Consider the following 19,355-nt stretch of genomic DNA (forward strand, 5'->3'; position numbering starts at 1 on the left):
GGGTAAAAAATCTATTTTTTAAAAAAATTTCTTTGGACAAAACAAGGTTACTTTGATTTTTTTTAAAATTTAGGTCAGCTCGGGTTGACCTTGCTAATCCTTGACCCTAGCTTTTCCCTAGGTTGACCCGCGAGTCAAGCTTTAAAACTATGATAATAACTACTTTTATTCAAATGTTGATTTGGGTCAACCAGGTTGACCCTCTCGGATCTTGACCCATGCCTTACACTGGGCCTACCTCCAGGTTAGGTTTTAAAATAATGATAATAATAATTTTTATTATTATATTAATGTGGATCAACCCAAGTTAACACTTCTGACCTGTGACTCAGGATGTGTCCTAAATCGACTCACTTGTCATGTTTTAAAACTATGATAATATCTATTTTTTCCTTATATCCTCTAGTCAACCCGGGTTAACCATCCTTACCTGCGACCTGGACCTTGTTTTAAGTTGACCTTCTAGTTAAGTTTTTAAACTATAATACTAATCATTTTTATCCTTATATTGACCCGGGTCAATGATCAACCCGATCCATGATCCAAGACTTGCTCTAGGTTAACCCCCGATTCAGGTTTTAAAAGTATAATAATAATCATTTTTTATCTTTAAGTTGATCCAGGTCAATGATCAACCCAACCCGTGACCCGAGCCTTGCCACAAGTCAGCCCCCAAGTTAAATTTTAAAATTATGATAATAATAACTTTTATCATTACGTTGATCCAGGTCAATGGTCAACCCGTCTTGTGACGTGGATCTTGCCCTAGGTTGACCCTTAAATAGAGTTTTAAAACTATGATAATATTCATTTTTATCCTTACATTGACAGAGATCAATGGTCAACTTGACATATGACCTGGGCTTTACCCTAGATTAACCCTTAAGTCGAGTTCTAAAACTATGATAATAACCGCTTTTATTCTTATGTAACCCAAGTCAATGGCTAACCTGATCTGCTTGCCTCAGGTTGACCCTCTTAGTCGGGTTTTAAAACTATGATAATAACCACTTGTATTCTTACATTGACCCGGATCAACCCAAGTTAATTATTGTGAAAAGAATTGGACAAGCTTGTCCTACCTCTTTTAGTGGGACAAAAATTTCTCCAATAGAACAGCCTTGGACATGATAAAAATTAATTTTTGTACCAAACAACTTTTGAGTTTCTAGATATCATACACGCAGTAGAAAAAATAAAACAAAATTATCCGGGAGTCCCTAAGATCTTGTTATACAGATCTAAAGTTTAGGAATTTATTACTTGAAGATCTGATCTTCTTTCACTTTGAATAATTCTTTAAAGGCTGAGTTGTCACGAATCACAAGTCGTTCAATTTTCCGGCCTCCAATGGTAATCTACACGAACCACCAGTGATAAATATCTTAAATCCCTATTTAGAATAGATGAATTGCTATGCTTAGAGTGCAAGCTTCCTATTATATGACTTGCATAGTTTTTCTTTCTAACTAGATAATCACTCAAAAATAAAAGACATAAAATTACTATTTATAGGGAAATTTGGAAAACTCTATAAATTGATAAAATATCAATTTTCCATGTGAATAATATTTATATTTTAATTCAGGAAGATTTTAGAAATTAACTCAATCAAGTGCTTACTTAATTTTTCTAGGTCTACAAATATAATCCTTGTATTAATTATATTCTAGTTTTTAATTTCTAAAATATATTTTAATCAAGTCATACTTAATTCAATCATCCCAGTTTAATTTATGATTAATTGTTCTTAATGTGTGTGATCTATTAGGTTTTTAATATGTTGACCAAAACATAAATTATAATAATTAAATAAAATTAGACAAATTAAATAATTTAATTTATTATCAATTCAATAATTGATTAATTTATATTTGAAGATCATGTATATCGTCTAGCAACGTGTCATGATCCCCTAAATATTAGAAAAGTTATTAGTGGTTTGAATTAATCTTTTAGTGACCAGTTTCTCAGTGTAATTAATATCCTTTCATCAATAATATCTCGATTTAATATTAAAACATTGAGTATGTCTGCCATGTTAAATCATGTTTGTTCTCTACATAATAGTCATTGATCATTTGAATAAGATTTGAAACTCTTTTCAAATCTCATTCCACCTTGATCTAGGATTTCTCAGTCAATACTATTTGAGAGTATATTGAATATTTTTCCTAATTCACCTAGGGTGATAAATCATTTCTTGATCACTCAATCACCTTTATATAGCTTATGCTATACCCTATATCTGCCCTTTCGTATCTCGGTTAAGATAACTTGTCACATGATCAAAGTATAACATTTTTTATATAAGATAACTTAGTAACCTCAGGTCTAAAGATCATTTATACAACCGTCACATGAGTCTTTTCATAGAGATAAATGATCTCTCCATATGTAATTCTCATGTGGGTTTATTTAGTGTACATGTTTTATGACAAACACCTACATATTAGTTCTAGGTATTCCTTATACCTCAGCTTACGAGAACAATTATTTCTTTTCATAAAAGAAAGAACATAATATATATCCGTCTCTATGTAACTAATAAATATCTAGTATTTAAGAGAGCATCGATCAGGAATATTTTAGGAACAATGTTTTGATGCAATAAGAATCCTATAATTATAACAACTTTATAATTTCCTTTACAAAGTATTTCTGTCTCATGGACTTTATCATTACTCTAGATTCATAAATTAAATATTAGATTCATTAATATAATATTATATGAATATTAAATATGAATTTAGCCTTTATTAATAATAAATATGTATTTACATTAATATAATAATGCCATGTGTGATGAACCGATTGACTATAAGATATATTAAACTAACAACTACTTTATTAAAAAATTGATTTTTGTACCAGTCCAGTCCATTTTTGTCAAGCATACAAAACATTACCTAAGATTATGAAGGATGTCATGCATGGATCCATGAGCTAGGTCCTTATGCAAAGAATTTTATACTTTGGTTTGATTTTCATTTTTCATTTAAGGTTTGAGAAATTACAACGTCTCTTTGTGGTCAACAAGACAAATCAAATTAGATGAAAAAATATTTTTTCCCTCGTATATGATGAATGTAAATTTGTACAATTTTCTCATAAACCTTGTTTCTCTCTCCGGTCTCTCTCTCTCTCTCTCCCTCTATTAATACGAACAAAAACATTAAATCTAAAGCCAGATCTTCACACTAAATCTGAAAAGATCTTCTAGTAGGAGAAAATGATGATGTCTCTAAAGTTATTGATGAATGACCTTGGAGAGACTACTCTATCGGTTATGAAGTAATTAGAGAGAAAATATTTTGATATGGGTTTTTGTTTATTTAAGTTTATTTTAATGAGTAATTCCAATCGACCTTCATAATTCCTACTTATATTTTTTTTTCTTTCATGCAGATCCAAAACTTATTAAATGTTGACTCTAAATGCATTGTTGGCATACTAGGCCTTGGAACTTCTGAAGCTATTCTTGGCCGCCACATCAAAAACTAATTTGGCCTTTAAATCAACCACATCCTATAGCCTTTCACCAATTGTCCTGGCAAACATGTAGCTTGACTTGTAGTTCTTGGAATAATCACCTTTAACAAATACCTTTTTTTTTTTTTTTTAATTCAGGAAAATTTAATTTAGTTTTGGGGTGAGTTTAGATTTATTTATTTTAGGTGGATGGGCTTTGTGACGAGAGAGATACTATGGTTATTTTAGGGTTGAGACTGGGCTTGTTAGATCTAAGTTGAAGGACTAGATTTTCTGGGTTGAAGGGCTGCTGGTTTGACACTATGGTAGCTATGATGAGAGAGAGAGAATGTGTTATGGTTAGGTGACAATGTTGCTGGGTTTAATATTGTGGTGGCTGTTAGGTTTTAGATAGGTTGATGACTGGATTAGTATTTCATGAGGTTGAAGAAGGTGTTTTTTTTCAAAGGAACATTTAAATAGAATGGATATTTCTTCTTTGAAAATAATCTAAACGTTATTGTTGTAATATTTATGTTTTGTTTACTCATAGCTTGAATTTCAGTGACCTATTGGCAATTTATATGTGCTTTTGCTATGCATGTACAATTCTGCTCGTTTTGTGAAAGAACACACACTTTTATTACATAATATTTGAAAGAATCTTCTGCGTTGTTATGTATATCTAACACTTGGATCGTATTTAGTTCACTGTCATTGTGCTCTTAGCTGATGGTCCTGACTGTCATGCAATGAGCTTTTTCCGAACAATCTTTCTTAGATTTCTAATCAGTTTTGAAACCTTGCTAGGATCTCAAACACAACCTTAATTTTGATGTTGGTTTCCTGAAATACATACATTCAGTGAAAATAATAAATTTAAATTTTTTTAGGAATCTCAAGGATCCTGTTAGAAATATCTAGAATTATTTAGGATTTATACGAAGATTACATGAAGATCAAAAGCAACCTGTTTTTTCTTTACCGAAGGAATATATAGCAAGTTCTGATGCTGAAGTTCAAATGAATTATGCAGATTGTTTGAAGCAAGCTGCAGAACATTTAAGCTTCTCTGTGATGCCATTGTCAATCCTAAACGTCCATTGCACAAGCCTTGACGTAGAATTTTCCTGCTTGGTTTCTTTCATTGAAAGCTCATTTGCTTTGAGTTAACGTGTAGACCCTTGATCTGGTAAATGGTGATCTAAGCACAAGATCATCGGATAATACCTAGGCAGTTGATAAATTTGAAGACAAACCTAGCTAGCTAGCTAGAGTGAATGGGTGATTAATAAATTGGCTGCCACAACAGAATTAGTGGGTACGTTGTAAGTAAGCTGTGGTGTCTTCCAAAAGTCCTGCCTTGTTCTGCTACTGCAAGTGAACTCAATGACAAACAAGATTGCTCCTGGAATCCAAAATCAGGTTCTTTAATTACAGTTACAAGTGCTTATCATGTAGAATGCAACCTGACGGAAAATGGAAGTCCCGAGCTATCTCTTTCAGGAATGAACTCAGAATGGTTCTGCTTAGAATCAGGTCTGGACTCTAACTGTTCCACCTGAACGTTTGGAACAGCTCTCCTGTGAAGTTGGTGGCTAAATCATATTCATTAACTTTACTCAGTTTTCAGGACTGGTTTCTGCTGCTGGCGCTTTCTCAACAAGGATTCTGAAAATGAAGAAAAGGCAGCTATGGTTCCTCGGGCCATATGGAGATATCGGCCTTGTCCCGTAAGGGTTTCAATTTAAGATAAAAACTTCAAATCAATTCTCAAACTTCATATCTGATATGGCGCATAAGTTTTGCACGAAGATCAGCATCTTTTTGAGAACCCTTTTTTAGACAATCTTCTTACTGAGATTGAAGATGATGTAGTAGTTTTCCTTTTTCTATAAAGCTTACATTTTCCTCAAAAAAAAAAAAAAAAAAAAAAAAGAAGAAGAAAAGAAAAGAAAAAAGGCTGGACTAATGTATAGTACTGTGGTGGATAATGCAATATTTGTTGGGTATCCATATTCATATAACACGCTTCAGTTCTCTGTCTTCACTACAGTTTCTCTGCTATATCAACTGGACCTTTTTTTTTTTTTTTTTTTTGCCATAATCTACTTGTCCAAACGGTTTTACAGACCGTGAGCGAATCAAGCTCGTAATTATTTGATATATCTTGAAACATGAATCTTTGATTGGCTAAAAACCCTCCACACACCAAAACCATATAGAATTATGTTAGCTAAGAGATAGTCTAGATTAGCATGTGGTGATCATATTATATTTATAAGAAACAACAAATCGAATAAGAAACATTCGATAATGTATTACCTTGTAGCTTATTAATATAATTAAGTCCTGCAAACGAATGCCTGCTAGCTAGCATGGATTATTAGCTAGCTCTTATCCAAAACTAAATAAATATATGGAAAGTACACAAGAGAAACTCTGAAATAGCGTTGGCATTTGAAATGAGGCAATTAGGAAGAGAAACGAAAGGAAGAGACAAGAGAGAGCACCAGAATGACCAGACAATTAACAAGAAGTGGCCTATTTTAGTCAAATTGAAACATTTTGATTTGACAAGTCCTAAAATAAGATCAAAATATATATGAACTTTCATAATCCAGAAACAAGTTTTATTAGTTCACTTCAATCAAACAAACTGATGTCAATAAGGATCAAGGAAAATACAACAAAAGGCGGATAAAAAATCAGATCAGATATCTGGAAAGAAATTAATGGTACAATCATCCAGCAAATGGGACATGTTCAAGTAAGAACTCGCGTTAAGTGCTTCAGCCATCCAGTGCCAATAATCGTGTTATTGTCCGAACTATCTCTGATGCTCATAAAAGAAAACACCTCAGTTTTCCGAGGGAGCGCACCAAAGTTGTTTGGAAGCGGATAAGAAACAAAGAATACATGACAGACATCTATAAAAGTGGAAAAAAAGTATTGCACCTCAGCTCCTCTTAGATCTCTTCCTCTTGGGTTCTCTCTGAATGGATTTTAAAGAGGAATGGGAACGAGCACCAACAGCAGCATAGGTTCTAAGTTTCTCGAGAATCCTCCTTTCACTCGCGCGCAATACCAGCGAATGGTATAGCTTTCTCTCTTTAGTACAACATTTTTCCAGTGCTTCAATATCATCTTTTATTGAACTTGAGCCATATAAACTCTCCCTCTTATCAGCAAGCCACAAAAGAGCATTGCATACACTTTCTGTCAGCAACAAGTCTGCTCTCATTTCTGAGATTTTATCCCATGTAATATTCCATTTTTCGAATAAAATTGTGTCAATGGATCCTTTGTAGTTATTTGCAGCTGAGACTGCAAGATCCAACTTGCGATAAGTATCCTCTGGCAACAATATTATATACAATAAAATCAACAACTCAATTTGCGGTTCCCCATTAGATGATATCTCAAAGTATTCAGCACTCTGGCTGTCACATCCTCTGTATTCCAATCTTCTCCAAAGGGATACCCTTGCTCTACTAAACCTGCTAGAGAATAATGAGGAACTCCATTCTTGTACCAATTCCAAATCAATATTGACAATGCCAAAGGAATTATCTGGCTCTGTAAACCCATATCTGTGAAGCAATGCAGCGTTACCCAGCAAACCATATGTATTAAAGACCTGAGATGGAACAGAAAAAGAAACAAAATAAAATGAGGGAATGATATGTAGAAAGATGCTTTCTCATATGATACTTGAAATTTGATTAACCATTACACAAGGTGTCAGTATGATACCCAACAGTCATTGGTAAAATACAGAAAAGGACCACTTTATCTGCAGTTATAAACAGCATGCCTAATGTGACAACAAAGCATTATAATTAGGGTTGCCAACTAATCCAAGCACCAGAGTAAAAATTATTGAACACCATTTCCTGTGAGAAACATAAGAATTTAAAAGACATTCTCATTGTCCCTGTTTTTCCATTGACTTGTATTGTCCTCAGGTTGCAAGGATTTAAAAGGGTTTTAAAGGACCCCTCAACATAGATGACTAAACCATGAAGACTAAAAAACCTAGAAAGCATAGGTAGCTGCTCAACAAGATGAATAAACCATTCGACGCATTTATTCTTAGGGATAGAGTGAAAAGATAAGTTGAATTTGTCATTTTCCCCTTAAACTAAAAATTTCCTTCTCATGGTGTCAAATTCATGCGCTTCCTTTATACATGATCAATTGGTCTAGTATCAGCTCTAAGAGCCAACAGAATGGTAACTAAAAAAACATAGTTGGTAGTAAGAGAGATAGTGCCTGTTGTATTAAGTTTTCTGAGAGACTTCAAAGTAGAAAACTAAGGATGACTTAATTAAGGACATACCAAGTTGATGTATGCGCTTGATTTTAATAGCTTAAAATCACCTCATTGCAGAAGCAACCAACGCTAAAAAGTTCTCTACACCTAGTCATCTAGGAACACAGGCAACTTGGAGAACTACAAAATCCAAAGAAATTCAACTAATAGGACTCTGGTCAGATATTGCATTAAACCATGACAGCTCATAAAAACTCCTGATGCCACTGGTAATAATAAGAAAGCACAACATATATATACGAAAGACCTCCTATGAAATCAGCCAAACCATGAATCAAAACAATGGAGCTAAATGAGGTAGAAATTATATCACCTTCTACACTGCTGATCCGGATTATGTTACTAATTTGAATGATATCGCAAACTGTTAAGGAGAGAAAATCAAATGACTATGTACCCCAGACAGTTCAATTTCACCAGCTGCAACCCACATAAAAATCCTCTTAGACTTCAACAATGAGGACTATTCCAAAGTAGAATTCAACAATAAGGACTGCTCCAAAGTAGTTCTAAAGGTCCACATGTTGATTCTCTAAAGCAGAAACATTTATGTGGTCTCAAAGGAAAAATAACAATATAAATGCATTAGCTCTCTATTCAAGGGAGGGTGAAATTTCCATAAAATTATGCAACACATTTGCAGTTCATATTCAAAGCACTGGTGATAAAGAACTGACTCAAGAGGCAACACTGAGATCATCAATAAGACATAAGAATAAAATTTAGATACAAACCTCAACTCCAGCTTTAACATCTTTCACCATAATCATTTCCAACACCAAGGGATCATCGCCAGTAACTGAAGAGCAATCCAGCTCGCTTGATGGTTCCTTGTTGCCAATATTATCAGCATCTAAGTCAACGGTATCACTATTGTCAGAGTCATCATCAGATTCAGAATGAGATGATGTACTGGTAAAGTGCACATCCTCAGCTCCGGTCTTGTGATTAAAGCTGCATGATTTGAAGTTACAACCAGGAGTAAGAAAAAAGAATGACTACCATAACCGCATAACATATCAAGAATTTTAACCATCGTAGAGATGGCATGCATACTCACAGGTCTGCCAAAGGAACCATTCCAAATCCATGATAATCATCAATCTCAAAAGAACGAGAAGCAATCAAGCTCTTCGCAGCAAAATATTGCTCGACACTAAAAAATTTTGGATCAATATTTGATGGCAGCGAATCCAAAAGAGGCAATATACTTTCTTTCCAATCCTCATAAATAAGAGCTTTGTCTTCCTTCACTATCTGCCTACAAAAAGATCACCAAATGATGAAAAGCCAGAAAATCTCAAGCCAATCAAATTCACAGTTGAAATCCCATCTTTAAAAAGACAAACAATCATCCAATCCCACATGAACATAGTAGACAAATTGATTTTTTTTCCAATTCCATCTGCCTACAAAGTGCACGATAAATTACAAAATTTTTAGCCATATCAACTTCACAACTAAAACTCCATCATTAAAACATGAAGAATTATTCAACCTCACAAAAATTAAATCTTTTCCAATACAAGCAAACAAAAAGACCTGTACTTGGGAGCAACTCAAGTGAGCAAAACTAAACCAAAAACCAACCCATTAATTACTTTGAAGTTCACCTTATGGAGCTCAGTGCCACGAAGGAGCAGATCAACTTCATCAAGAGACCAAACCAAAGGCAAGCACTCACAGTCAGGCAAGACTTGAAGGTAACCAGCCCAAGGAGAGTCCCCACCTAAGCTCTTCTCATACATTAGAGCCACTGATAGTCCCAAATAACCATCCAAACCAGTAGATTCAATCAAGTCTTGAGCCCCACTTGTCTTAATAGTAAGGCAAGCAGTTTTTGGTATTTTAGCAATCAAATCTCCTTCTTTCAAATCCCAGAATGCATTCACTGAGATTCCCTCTTCTGGGTTGTCGATAAATTGGAGAGTGTCATTGCTCCATTCAATGCCTTGGGATATCATCCACCTCTTGAATGCCCTCAGTCGCCTGCTTGACATTTTTGCTTCTTCCTCTCTTCTTCAGATGGTTCTTTTGTCTGTGGGTTTTGGTAGGGTTTTGTTTTATTGGGTCAACTACTAATGGACCAAGCCCTAAAAATGGATGGAGTCTCAATAACACAGATGCTAAACCAGAGTGGGCCCAGCCCAATAGGCTTAGGCTGGCTTAGGCTTTTAGAGTAACAGAAGAAAATAGAAATAATAAGGAGAAAAAGATTCATAAGGTGTTCTAACACTACACTTCGAATAAATAACACAGCAAAAGTGAGAGAGAAAGACACAGAAAGAACGAGAGGAATTGAGACGACGACCATAACAAAGGTAAGCAACTTAGACCTTTTCCTATGTCTTGCCATTTTCAATTTTTTCAATGTTGTATAGGAATTTATAAGGTTTATGTTTCTATGAAAAATTGCTGATCTGGGTTTTTCAAGTTTTTTTTTCTTTGTAGTGAAATAGGGAGGGAAAGTTGGTTTATTGTGAGATTTTTCTTGATTGAAGAATGGCGTAATGATTTTCAATGCCAAAGTTAGAAGCTCTTGTCATTTCTGTATGCTCTTTGAAGTTGACAACTTGTTGTCTTAGGCTTTTGAAGCAGTCTGAACCGAGTATTTTGACTCCATTTTTTTATGTTTTTTGGCTTAAAGATATACTTTTCATGCTTGGATTTGGAGGGGTTCTATTATTTTCAATAAAGGTTAATTCTTGTGTAATGGGTGGCAGTTGGTGATGCTCCACATATTTGGGTAAAATCGCTTTTTTTTTTAATTATTATTTCTGATTCAGTTAACAGCTCAGATTGGGAGGAAAACAAAAAAGCTAAACAAACAAAATCTCTCTCTTTGCCTGCCATTTTCAATTTTTTTTCATGTTTTGTAGGGATTTATTAGGTTTATGTTTCTAGGTTTTTTTGTTTCCATAAAAATATCTCTACTTAGGATTCAAAACCTAAATATTTTATTTCTTAGTCTGAAAAGGAGACAGTTGGTTCATTTTGAAACTTTTGTTGATTTATTCTCCTCTCATTATGTGTAGAAAGGAGAAGTTTTACACTTGAATTGACGAGAGTGTGAAAGTTATAAACTATTGCTACTCGTGATAGTTGAGTTTTTAAATTTGGAAACTTAATGTATAGTTTTATTGTTTTAAGCTTTTAAACCAATTTGAACTGAGTGCTATTGGCTCTATTTTGCTTTCTTTTTTTTTTAATAGTTTAAAGCTATATTTTTTGTATTTAGATTTGTTTTGATTCTATTATTTTCAAATAACAGTTAATTATTGTTCTATGGGTGGTAGTTGGTGAATTCACCTATTATTAAAGGATTATTGTTTCATTTTTTGATTACTGATTTTGTTAAACAGTTGATTAGAGTATGAGTGGTGCTCCTGTTAAAAGATCGCATGAAGAGGGTGTTTATTCTTCTTCTTCAAAATACCCTCCACATGAGGACACAGGTTCAAACCCTAAGCTGACATCTGGGGTTTCAAATGAGTACCATCCACCATATGAGATGGGTCCGGATGCTCGGGTGGCAAAGATTTCCAGAACTGAGTCTCGAGATGCAGATAGAAGATCACCTTTGCATTCAATGTATCGAATGTCGCCATCTTCAAATGAATCACACATGGATTCTCATTCTAATGTTGCTCCTGAAAGCAGGCTTGAATCAAGGGATTCCAAGGACAGCAGAGATCACAGGATTGAAAACCGTGACCCAAGGACTGATGCAAGAGAGGTGTATGGTGAGGTAAAGAGGGATTCACAAAGTGTTAAAAATGAAAAGGATGCGAGGTTTGATAGTAGAGGGGATGACAATAAGGAAGTAAAGCATGACAGGGAGGCTCATATTGATCTGAAGGATGGTTTTGGTGCAGCAAGTAGTCAAGTGAATTGGAAGGAATCCAAAGAATACCATAGAGGAAAGAGATATTTGGAATCCCCAGGTGGACATGTGGATCCTTGGCTTATATCACGTGGTAATTCTCAAGGTCCTGCTGAGATAGGAAAGGAAAGCACTAACATTGAGGAGAGAGATCATGTGGAAGCTCATGAGGCAGTTGGTGAAAATAAACTTGATTCAAAAGGTGAGGATAGATTTAAAGACAAGGATAGGAAGCGGAAAGATTTAAAGCACCGGGAATGGGGAGACAAAGATAAGGAAAGAAGCGACCGAAGAGGAAACATGCAAGTAGGCAACAGTAGTGCTGAGGGCAAGGAGTCAGTGAAGGAAGAGAGAGAAGCAGAGAGGTGGGAGCGGGAGAGGAAGGACCTGTCAAAAGACAGGGAAAGGTTAAAAGAGAGGGAGAAGGACCACTTAAAGAGAGAATCAGGAGCTGGAGCTGAAAAAGAGAGTTCGCACAATGAAAAGGAATCTGCAGATGGAACTGTCAGAATCTCAGAACAGGAAAATCCAGTTTTAGAGCCAAAAAAACAGAAAGATTTTGATAACTGGAAAAATGTTGATAGAGAAGCTAAAGATAGAAAGAAAGAAAGAGAAGCTGACATAGAAGGAGATAGACCTGAGAAGGGAAGCAGGATGTTTGGCAAAGAATCCGATGATGGATTTGCGGATGGGGAAAGGATTAGTGAAAGAGAAAGAGAAGTTTTTAACTATGGAGTCCAACAGCGCAGGAGGATGCTTCGGCCTAGGGGTAGCTCACAAGTGGCAAGTCGTGAACCCCGTTTTAGGTCCCATACCCAGGACACTGAAGGGTATGTTATTACTGTTTTAAGTGGAAGTATGTTGTCCATATGGTTGATTTTGGATTATTGACAACTACCATGTGGAAATTTGCTGTAAAATATTTGTTATGCATGTCTAAACTGCTGTTGTTGGAGCTAATTGTCTACCATGTGGAAATTTGCTTTAAATGATTTGACATGCATGTCTAAACTGCTGTTATTGGAGCTAATTGTGTAGAGATTTATCGTACAATTATATTTTCTTTCTGAAGATAATATTACTTTTAATGGTGTTGAAACCCTTAACTAAACTTCGCTTTGCATGAATTCTTTAGATTGTTGGCTCTTTTAGATTGTTTAAATTAAGCATGATTTCACTTCAACAATTCAAGAGTTTTATGGAACTTAGTCTGAATGCATTATAACTAAGTTTCTCTTTCTTGCAGATGTCAAGGTAAGCTGATTTATTCCATTTTATGAAGCTGGAACTTTATTTGCGATATGGTTATTGGAGTCTGTGAGTTGGTTTCTTTTACCATAATGGAAAGAGTTTAGTTATTATATTTGACTGCACAATGCTAAACTGAAATTTAGCTTTTCCCACCAAAGGCTTCAGGCTTGATGTGATTAGGAGGCACTTACAATCAGCATCATCATTTTGCTACATAATATACTGTATTTGCTAATGATTCTCTATTCACAATCGGTGTTATCTGAATGTTGATTGCTGCTTTTTATTTCTTTTGGGCAAAACCTTTTGGTTAACCTGAATTTTCAGCTTTGTAAAACTGTATTGCAGTATGAATCTTGTTTTTCCTTTTATGTAAGCGTGCAGCAGGTTGCAGGGGAGTTGAGTGAAGGGAGCTCCTTCTGAGTACTGATTGGAATGTTAAAACTGAAATATTTGGCTATCATTGCATATTTAGATTTTCCTTTTGCTTTCTTTCTTTTTCTACTCTCTTAATGCATTGGATATACCAGAATGAGGTGTTGCCTTTTATTTTACCTTTCTCCTTTTCTTTTGTGCTTCCGTATAATATATTCTTGAGCTTCTGTTAAGAGGTAGTTTCCTTGGGCTTTTTTTAAGTTTATTTGTCAGGAGGAATGAGTAGTTTTTGTCAACAACTCCTGGTCTTTGCTGTCATGAACTGCTTCTTTTGGTAAACATATTAGTGCTTCCTGATGAATGATTAAAAAGCTCGAGATAACATCAAAGTTCACAAGTTACCCAATTTCCTTTATATAGCTATTGAGTTTTGTTTCTGATGCTCAGGCAAATCTGAGGTATCCTCTGTTGTTTATAAAGTTGGTGAATGCATGCAAGAGCTGATAAAGTTATGGAAGGAGTATGAATCATCTCAATCTGATAAAAATGGTGAAAGTAGTCATAAGGGCCCCACTCTTGAAATTCGAATACCAGCAGAACATGTTACTGCTACAAATCGCCAAGTAAGAGCATGCTACTGTATATAATAGTTGACACTCTTGCTTGTTTTGCATCATATGCTTTACTTTTTCTTGCATCCTTCTTCCTTTGTTTCTTTTGAAAATGTATTTCCCCTTGGCCCTATGGGGCCTGCACAAATGCTAAGGGGGTCAGGGACAGGGGTTTAGCTACTTGCGTGCTGTTTGACTTGTAAAATTCAATGAATCGCATGATTCGGTTAAATCTGTACATCTGTGATTCACCACATAAATCCAGACAAATCATAATAATCAAATTGTGAATTGTAGGTTTCTAACAACTAACCAAATATCCATTAGCGTCCTTGGAAAGTTTCAGAACTTTTAAATTGGTCAAATGAGGATTTCTTAGTAGAGTATGATTCAATTGTACAAGTTTAATGATGTGAAGTTAGTGACTTTATCTCCATTAGCCTTTACCTGCAAGTTGTGGGTGGTTTAGAATTGAATGATGAGATGGATTGTGTGGGGTTTGTTTCCTTGTACTTGTTTGAGTGTGTTTTGTGTCCGCAAACTGAATTTTTGTAAGATATGGCTAGTCTTAAATTTTTAATTTCAATTTGTTGTTAGGTAACTTGTATATAAGTGGGTGGGTGCCTTTTATGTTCTGATTTGTACAAATTTGTAGTGTGAAGGGTGAAACAATCAATTTTCTTTAGAAGAGAAGAGGCCTCTATATGTACATTGGGATTGCTGTATAAGAGCAATTAGATGTCATTCTAGTTCTAATGTTACAGGATTTCTGCTCTGCATTTGCTACCTTCATGCTTGTTATTAACTATTAAATATTTATATTCCCATGTTAGTTCCTAAATTCATTAAGTGCAGGTAAGAGGTGGACAATTATGGGGGACGGATATATACACAGATGATTCTGATCTTGTTGCTGGTATGTGTGATATGATGGACAGTATTAATTGTAGAATATGTTGATATGTGAACAGAAACAATATTGTTGATGCAACTTTGTTGCAGTTCTCATGCATACAGGCTACTGCCGTCCCACTGCTTCTCCTCCTCCACCTGCCATCCAAGAGTTATGTGCTACTATAAGAGTGTTGCCTCCACAAGATAGTAAGCCCCCTTTTGTCTATCGTACTTTATGATACTGCTTTTCTAAATATCTTTCGCATCATAATGCATTCAAATAATTTGTACATGTAAATGTTACATATCTGGATACAGCTATCTGTTTAAACTTTTGTGTGTATATGTTTCTCTTCAGAATGAATTTTGTGTTGTTTGTTGAAGTTTTACATTAGAAAGTTTGTCAGCTAAAATTTAAAACATTAAGAATTAAACAATGAAATCATATAGATGGACTGAGAATTTTGAATTTTGGTTGAAGCCTAGTCAACATTGAAATGGTGTAGGGGATTGGCATAGTACTATTGATTTTGTGATGTCAATCTGGTATGCATTAATCCATATCTATATTTGAACAAGTGAATCACAAGGATGCAAAGTCACATTCCCAACAAGATAACTAAAGCTCTTTACAAAAATTTGACATACTTGATTGTGTTCTTTGTCAAATTTCAAATGTCAAAAGAAAATACTTATTTTAGTAGATAGCTATATAAGAAACCTAAATGAAGTACTTGCTTATATTTTTCTTGCTAGTATTGCATTTCTCCTCGTGTGTCATTAATATTTATGCTCTACTTTTGACACTTTAACTTTGACATGTGCATTAGGCTACACCTCTATGCTGAGAAATAATGTTCGCTCACGTGCCTGGGGAGCTGGAATCGGTTGTAGTTACCGTGTTGAGCGTTGCTGCATCGTGAAGGTGGCTGAACAATTTTCACAATTTTAGTTATAGTGTCTATTTTTCTCTGCAATTTATCAAGGACATCAGAAATGTCTGTAGGTTCATTTTTCCTGGATCTAGAGGGTATTATAATAACGTTGCTATTACCAATCTTCACTAATATTTCTTGCTGCTTTTGCTGTTTGTTGTTTTTTTTCCTAATAGACAGCCTTTAATCATGCTTCTTTCTGTTTTCTTGTTTATTTCAGAAAGGAGGTGGAACCATTGATCTTGAGCCCTGTCTTACACACACATCAGCAGTTGAACCCACCCTTGCACCTGTGGTTGTTGAACGTACAATGACCACCCGCGCAGCAGCTTCGGTATGACATTGCCATATTTCTTCCAATACCCCTTGGGTTTATGGTCTTAGCTTTTACGTCTTTGCATTTTGTTTCCATATTCTGTATACAGTTTTTTATTAAGCAATTTTCTGTTAGATAATTTTTGTTACCTGTTCCCACATATGCTAAGTAACAACAGGTATATGTATCATAGGCGTGCTTCTTGTCCTTTTTCTTTTACGACTTATGATTTAGCTTATTGCAATGGTAATCCTATGTCTGTGACTACTTATAAGAAAAGCTAAAATATTTGTTTATGACCAAGCACTCTTTTTTCCCACTACTTGGATCTACTTACATTAAGATGGCTTTCCTTGTACAGAATGCATTGCGGCAACAGAGATTTGTGCGTGAAGTTACAATACAGTACAACCTATGCAATGAGCCATGGTAGACTCCAGATCTTTTTGATAACTGTGATATGCTGCATTTTTTCGGAACTATATGGTACTTGGAGATATTTATGTCTTCTGGAAAGTAGAATTTGGTTTTGTCATTGAGGAAAATGGTTCTTAAGCCAGTGGCTTTGAGTTTTATCAACAGTGATATCCATTGCATGTAGTTGTTAATGGAAGTATCAATAGCATGCTGTTTAAATGCATATGTATGTTTATTGTGCTAGTAATTGTTGACCCTGTGGGCCTTGCTCTTAACGAGCCTAAGGCTACAATAAAGATGTGATGATTGACCTGTATCAACTACGTGATGTAACACAGTTTCTTCACATGACAGCATAGATTTTTATCATATCTCTTTGAAATAGATTATAACTGTTCGTGTTTGGATTAAATTCTTTCTTTGATTAAGCATGGAGAGAAAAAAAAGGGTTTGGACATTTATTTTCTTTAGAACAACTCTCAACGTAGATCTCATAGAGAGCTTATTTCAAATTCACCCAAACCAAATGCAATTATCTATTCTGTGAAGATATCTTTTCAAGATATTGTTTTGAAGTTGATAGGCTTTTAGGGGATTATTGTTATTTTCTGTATGGGATTTTTTTGGTTTAGGAAAACTAAGGCTACCAAGTTTGCTAATGCTTTTTAAGCCTCTTTTTTAGTAACACATCAAATATCCTCCATTGTTGCAGAGTCAACAAAGGTTATGGCATCAGTTTACCGTATGTGCCTAACCCTCAATCTGTAGTTTTTATTTAGTTGTTTCAGTACAAAATATGTCACTCGATCAACTCTCCAGAGTTTCCATTCAATAGTCATACTTATCTGGAGTTTAAAAGTCTGATTATCATCAGAGAAGTCAAAAAGGAAATGCCAACTTTCCTTTCCCTCCTAAGCTCCTCATTTCACACAATAAACTCTTTTCTGACATTTCTTTTCTTTATGTTTCCATGACACTGTTGTCTATTATTTTGATAAATGCAAGGACACTAATTTGCATTGCGTTGCGAGATGTTTATAAATTTCCTTTTTCTTGTTGGTGCTGTTGTCTGTATCTATCTTATTTCTTCGCTTATCAATTACTAAAATGTTGCGTGTCAATTTTGATGCCTGCATAATGTACCAGGATAAAATACAGCATTAGTATCGTTGCTGACAAGGGTCTGAAAAAGCCTCTCTATACTTCTGCACGTTTGAAGAAGGGAGAGGTTCTATATTTAGAAACACATTCATGCAGGTACTCATATTTTCTTGTTTTCCTTTTTGCCTGTCAACTTGATACTGCACTAATGCACCTAGGTTTTGGAGGCACATTTGTTGTCTTCCTGTAAATTGTTTTTGTTTCTGTATCTTATGTTTTTCATGTGTTACTCATATCTCTAATATTTATAGATAAAGCATGGCTATTCACCATTTTGTTTCCCTCTCCCCATGCAGTCTGCATTCATTGCATGCCTAATTTTAAGTTCTTTATCATCATGGAAAGAACAGCCGCCTCGTGTAAATTTAAGGTGTAGTGGGTTGGGCAAAAGAATGAAAGAAGGATACAATTCTGGCACGTAGGAAACCTTTAATGGGACTAGGAAACTTGCTTGCCAATAAGTTGGAACACCCCCCCCCCCAAAAAAAAAAAAAAAAATAAATAAATAAATAAAACCCTTATTGAAATCACGAGGTTCATGTTGTGTTGGTAAATTTTTATTTTTATGTGAAGGTATGAGCTCTGTTTTACTGGAGAGAAAATGGTCAAAGCAACACAGGCTTTGCAGGTGCATGAAGAGACAGAGAAATCCCATAATCACCACCCTCATTCCTCAAATGGAGAGAAGACTGACTCTGATAATGTTCTTATTGACATTTTCCGGTGGTCTAGATGTAAGAAACCACTACCACAGAAGGTCATGCGGTCAGTTGGGATCCCATTGCCCCTTGAACATGTTGAGGTACTTCATTTCAATTTCTTTCCCCTAGCAACTTCCCTTCATATCTAGATGTTGAAGTTGGGCTTATTATCTCGAGGTTGAATGATTAAGGAGACAGTGCAGAAGAAACTCATTTTTCTTGTTTGTAGATTGTTGCTTGTAGATAGTTTTTTCTTCAGTTCTTTAGCCTTCTGGCTGACTGGCACATCGGTATGTTCGATCAGGTATTGGAGGAGAATCTAGACTGGGAGGATGTGCAATGGTCACAAACTGGTGTTTGGATAGCTGGAAAAGAATACGCACTTGCCAGGGTGCATTTTCTATCTCCAAGTTAGTGTCAGCCTATCGGTATGTTTGATGAGGTATTGGAGGAGAATCTTGACTGGGAGGATGTGCAATGGTCACAAACTGGTGTTTGGATAGCTGGGAAAGAATACGCCCTTGCCAGGGTGCATTTTCCATCTCCAAGTTAGCTGTGGCGTCTTGTGTATCTACAAATAGTTGTGTAACAATGTGATGCATACAGGAATATTATTGGTTTTTAATGCTTTTAATCCTTGACTATACTAAACAATTGAAGTTAATTCCTTTCCTTTGTTAATAAAAAATATCGATTGGACGGCTCATGGGCTATCGGTAGAGCCTACATGGTTAAAAGAAATGTAAATAACTTGGTGCCTTGACTGCATGGGCTATTTGGCATTCTACTAACGTTTGCCACTTTCAGAATAAATCAATTGACAGAAATGGGATCTTGTCAGTTGCTCCCCTCCCAAGACGCTGCTGGTTCTCGCGGTCAGGAGGACTCGACTTGGCGCCCTTCTCCTGTAGATGTCTTCAAGATCAACACTGATGCATCCTTCCTTATCACCACCAGGATGTGGCCTGGGGGTGGTTATCGGAGGCTGTGCTGTTCAAGCTATG

The 19,355-nt window shown here is 35.4% G+C and overlaps 2 protein-coding genes across 2 annotated transcripts; one reads left to right on the forward strand and one right to left on the reverse strand.

Annotated features, from left to right (window-relative positions):
* Window positions 1-6,060: 6,060 nt before the first annotated feature.
* LOC7463022 (uncharacterized) lies at window positions 6,061-9,862 on the reverse strand. The gene is made up of 4 exons (XM_024599341.2): window positions 9,421-9,862; window positions 8,868-9,064; window positions 8,542-8,761; window positions 6,061-7,111 (listed from the first exon to the last, which is right to left on the reverse strand). The coding sequence occupies exons 1-4, from the start codon at window positions 9,805-9,807 to the stop codon at window positions 6,431-6,433; spliced, it is 1,485 nt and encodes a 494-aa protein (XP_024455109.1). The 5' UTR covers window positions 9,808-9,862; the 3' UTR covers window positions 6,061-6,430.
* Window positions 9,863-9,992: 130 nt separating this feature from the next.
* Window positions 9,993-19,055, forward strand: LOC7463023 (uncharacterized). Its single transcript, XM_024599339.2, has 12 exons — window positions 9,993-10,128; window positions 11,170-12,520; window positions 12,937-12,944; window positions 13,764-13,939; window positions 14,783-14,843; window positions 14,930-15,028; window positions 15,652-15,746; window positions 15,977-16,090; window positions 16,434-16,501; window positions 17,636-17,746; window positions 18,224-18,452; window positions 18,656-19,055. Exons 2-12 carry the CDS (start codon window positions 11,181-11,183, stop codon window positions 18,764-18,766), a joined length of 2,412 nt encoding a protein of 803 aa, XP_024455107.1. The 5' UTR covers window positions 9,993-10,128; window positions 11,170-11,180; the 3' UTR covers window positions 18,767-19,055.
* The last annotated feature ends 300 nt before the right edge of the window (window positions 19,056-19,355 follow it).

This window comes from Populus trichocarpa, chromosome 4, assembly GCF_000002775.5.
Source record: "Populus trichocarpa isolate Nisqually-1 chromosome 4, P.trichocarpa_v4.1, whole genome shotgun sequence".
In the NCBI taxonomy this organism is placed as follows: domain Eukaryota; kingdom Viridiplantae; phylum Streptophyta; class Magnoliopsida; order Malpighiales; family Salicaceae; genus Populus; species Populus trichocarpa.

Coding starts and splice junctions, on each gene's coding strand:
- LOC7463022 (XM_024599341.2), bottom strand. CDS start 9,807: ATGTCAAGCAGGCGACTGAGGGCATTCAAGAGGTGGATGATATCCCAA. Junction 9,065..9,420: donor GTGGCACTGAGCTCCATAAG/GTGAACTTCAAA, acceptor TTTTGTAGGCAG/ATAGTGAAGGAAGACAAAGC. Junction 8,762..8,867: donor ATGGTTCCTTTGGCAGACCT/GTGAGTATGCAT, acceptor CAAATCATGCAG/CTTTAATCACAAGACCGGAG.
- LOC7463023 (XM_024599339.2), top strand. CDS start 11,181: ATGAGTGGTGCTCCTGTTAAAAGATCGCATGAAGAGGGTGTTTATTCT. Junction 16,502..17,635: donor AACCTATGCAATGAGCCATG/GTAGACTCCAGA, acceptor ATAATGTACCAG/GATAAAATACAGCATTAGTA. Junction 17,747..18,223: donor TTAGAAACACATTCATGCAG/GTACTCATATTT, acceptor TTTTATGTGAAG/GTATGAGCTCTGTTTTACTG.